Source organism: Lygodium microphyllum, chromosome 4 (assembly GCF_053477565.2).
Source record: "Lygodium microphyllum isolate KBCC chromosome 4, Lygodium_microphyllum_v1.1.10, whole genome shotgun sequence".
Lineage (NCBI taxonomy): Eukaryota > Viridiplantae > Streptophyta > Polypodiopsida > Schizaeales > Lygodiaceae > Lygodium > Lygodium microphyllum.
The window spans coordinates 122,562,648-122,565,862 of record NC_141138.1 but is presented as its reverse complement, the minus strand read 5'-3'; the positions used below and the strand labels follow the sequence as shown (position 1 = coordinate 122,565,862).

At 49.2% G+C, this 3,215-nt stretch overlaps 1 protein-coding gene across 1 annotated transcript; it reads left to right on the top strand.

Annotated features, from left to right (window-relative positions):
• Nucleotides 1-669: 669 nt before the first annotated feature.
• LOC148037563 (uncharacterized) lies at nt 670-1,200 on the top strand. Its single transcript, XM_087677326.1, has one exon. The coding sequence runs from the start codon at nt 682-684 to the stop codon at nt 1,198-1,200; it is 519 nt and encodes a 172-aa protein (XP_087533452.1). The 5' UTR covers nt 670-681.
• Nucleotides 1,201-3,215: the final 2,015 nt, after the last annotated feature.

Sequence of the window (3,215 nt, the reverse complement as noted above, 5' to 3'; positions counted from 1 at the left end):
TTGGAGCTTTCAAATGACACTTATTTGAGCCCAAAATAAACTCTTACATCAAGATCTTTAATAGTAAATCAAGAAATCTTCAAATCTATCTATATTATGTCTCAACAGGATAATTACAAGAAGATATGCATTACATTATTCAGCATGTATACATTGTATTATAGTCGTGATCTACTATAGATTAGTCCACAAAAAATCTCCAAGAACACACACACACACACACACACACACACACACATACACACACACTCTCTCTCTCTCTCTCTCTCTCTCTCTCTCTCTCTCTCTCTCTCTCTCTCTCTCTCTCTCTCTCTCTCTCTCTCTCTCTCTCTCTCTCTCTCTCTCTCTCTTCTAATCAGCCAGGCTATCAAGGAGGCGAAGAAAGATTTCAAGAAGGATGCGGATAATGCCTTGAACCAAGAAACCCGCCGGCCCCATGAGAGGATCCGGCGACTGGAGGAGATGGTGAAGACACTCACGGAAGAGAAGAGGGATCTCAAAACCGACCTGGACAAGCTACAAACGGAAGTGTCACATCTACGAGAGGCAAGAGAGGACGTGGATTTCAAAGCGGACCTCCGAGAGGCTATCACGAAGGAATGCCGAGAGGACCTCCAGGTATGCATTAAAACCGAAGTTGAGGCTTCGAGAGAGGGATGGGAGGAAAAAATCAAAGCAAACATGAAGAAAGAATTAGAAGGGAATAAGGAGGGGTGGATTGAGGTAGTGAAGAAGAATATTAAGAAGGAGGTCCAGGAAGAAAATAAAAAGGAGGAGGTAGTCCGAGTTCAGGAGACCTTAGAGGAGGAGAGGCTCAGGAACGCGCGTAGATTGAATGTGCGTATTACCGGGCTCCCCGAAGGGGCCTCTCCGGAGGAGGACGCACGCGGGCTATGCACCCGACTAGGGTACACGAGCATGCCCTTTACTCAGGCATGGCGTGCAGGACGAGATACTACCAGGGTCAGAGCTCTGATATTACATATGAGCACACCGGAGGACAGAGCCGCTTTCTTTCGGAAGCGGATTTCGCTCCGAGGGATGACTGGGGCTCCCATCTTCATGGATGAGGACCTGACTCAGATGCAGATCGCACACAAACGAGCATGCATGCCACAGATACTCCAAGCACGTAGAGAAGGCCGTAAGGCCTTCTATCGAGATGGCCGGATTTTTATAGATGGACGCCCCACCAAATAGGGGGGTGTGGCCTATGAGACGGGGCAGAGGACTGTACAGGAGACCACGATACGTGTGGCAGTTTGGAACTGCAATGGCTCCCTATGGTCACGACCGGACAGACTTGAGGAGATTTTACCCGACCATGATGTTATATGCCTCACAGAGACACATGAGAGCCTAGAGAGAGGGCTTCCACGCATTACTTGATTTGAGTGGGTATCTGCATACCGGGCTACTACTAGGCAGAGCACATCTAGGGGCTCAGGAGGGGTGGCAGTTCTATTCCGTCAGGGGATACAGAGACATATCCAGTTAGTGAGACGAGATGAGGAGGCCAGTTATATGTGGATCAGAGTGCAGATATCAGATGAGAGATGGATCTATATGGCAGTATGCTACTTTTCACCACGAGGGTCCAGATATGCTACTACGCAGGGTGATATTCAGGCCAGAGATTCCCCCTCCCCTTATTCACAGCTCTCAGAGGACATTATTCTGTATTCTAGTTTGGGTGAGGTCTTCCTTATGGGGGACTTCAACGGGCGCACACAGAGCCGACAGTGTGAGAGTTTTGATATGGATCAGCCAGAGATCATGAGAGCATTAGACCCTGAGGAGTTGGGGATCAGTAGGGAGTCAGCAGATATTGGGCCAGACGCCACAGGGTATGGAGGGCATTTACTTGAGCTTGGTAGTAGACATCATCTCGTTATTTATAACGGGATGGCACGATGGCCATATTCAGGAGGTCTTACATGCTTCCCACATGGGGGGGGCGAGAGTACTGTAGATTATCTGCTCGGACCGATCGATGGGATGCATACTATCGAGTCCTTCGGCCTTGGGAGACTTCCACTCTATGCCGATCACACCTTTCTCAGTTTCTCACTCCTCACCTCATTACCATCACCACCTGCAGATATCATACCCCACATGCATACTACCATACACTTCACTCATGAGCTCTCACATGTTTACTCACAGCATCTGGAGGAGCACATCACGTCACTTGATCCATACGCACCCCTTGATACATTGACCACTGATATCACACGCATTCTGCATGATTCTGCTACACTCAGTTTTCCACATCACACATACACGCACCCCCCTCGGACCGGTACCATGCCACAGAACAGGTGGTATGATGATGAGTGCAGAGATCTACATCGACAGCTACGCGATTTGGAGGCCAGAGGAGAGATCACACACAGACAGGCGCAGAGACGCATGCACCGCTTGACCCGCCGTAAAAAGCGGGAATGGGAGGAGGAGAGATACTGGGATATATACCACCTTCTTATGAGCAGAGATTGTGCAGAGGCATGGAGGCAGATCAGAGAACCACGCTCACCCACACCGATACATGACCCTGCAGTATGGCATGGATACACACAGAGTTTATATCATGTACCCGCACAGCCGCTGATACCCACACCATGTACACCAAGACCGGGTATTTCATCCTTTTTCACCACTAGTATGGTGAAACATGCTATCTCACGGTTACAGCATGGCCGCGCTCAAGACCAATTTGATCTTCAGGCAGAGCATATTATATATGGCAGAGACACATTGGCTCCACTCATTGCTCACCTCTTCAACCGTGCATTGTCTGAGGGGTTCCCTGACTCGTGGACGGAGCACACCATTGTACCTATCCACAAGTCAGGGGATCCTATGGATCCTAACACATATAGGACCATCATGATTGGGCCAGTTTTGGCCAAACTTTATGGCACGGTGATGGAGGAGGAGCTCAGCACGCTGGCAGAGAGAGAGCGCATGCGCACACCCGGATAGGCAGGGTTCAAACGGGCATTTTTCTACCATAGACCACATCTTCACTCTCCGTTGTCTGATGGACCAGACACGAGTGAAAAAACAGAGATTGTACTATTGCTTTGTGGATTTCCGCAAAGCCTTTGACATGGTTCCGAGAGAGAGGCTTTTCAGACGCCTACTTGATTTGGGGGTGGATGATGACATGATGTGGGATATTTATGCACTATATGAGCGGGTTACTGGCAGAG

What these genes read in the sequence shown, in the direction of transcription:
- LOC148037563 (XM_087677326.1), top strand. Translation starts at nt 682, where the DNA reads ATGAAGAAAGAATTAGAAGGGAATAAGGAGGGGTGGATTGAGGTAGTG.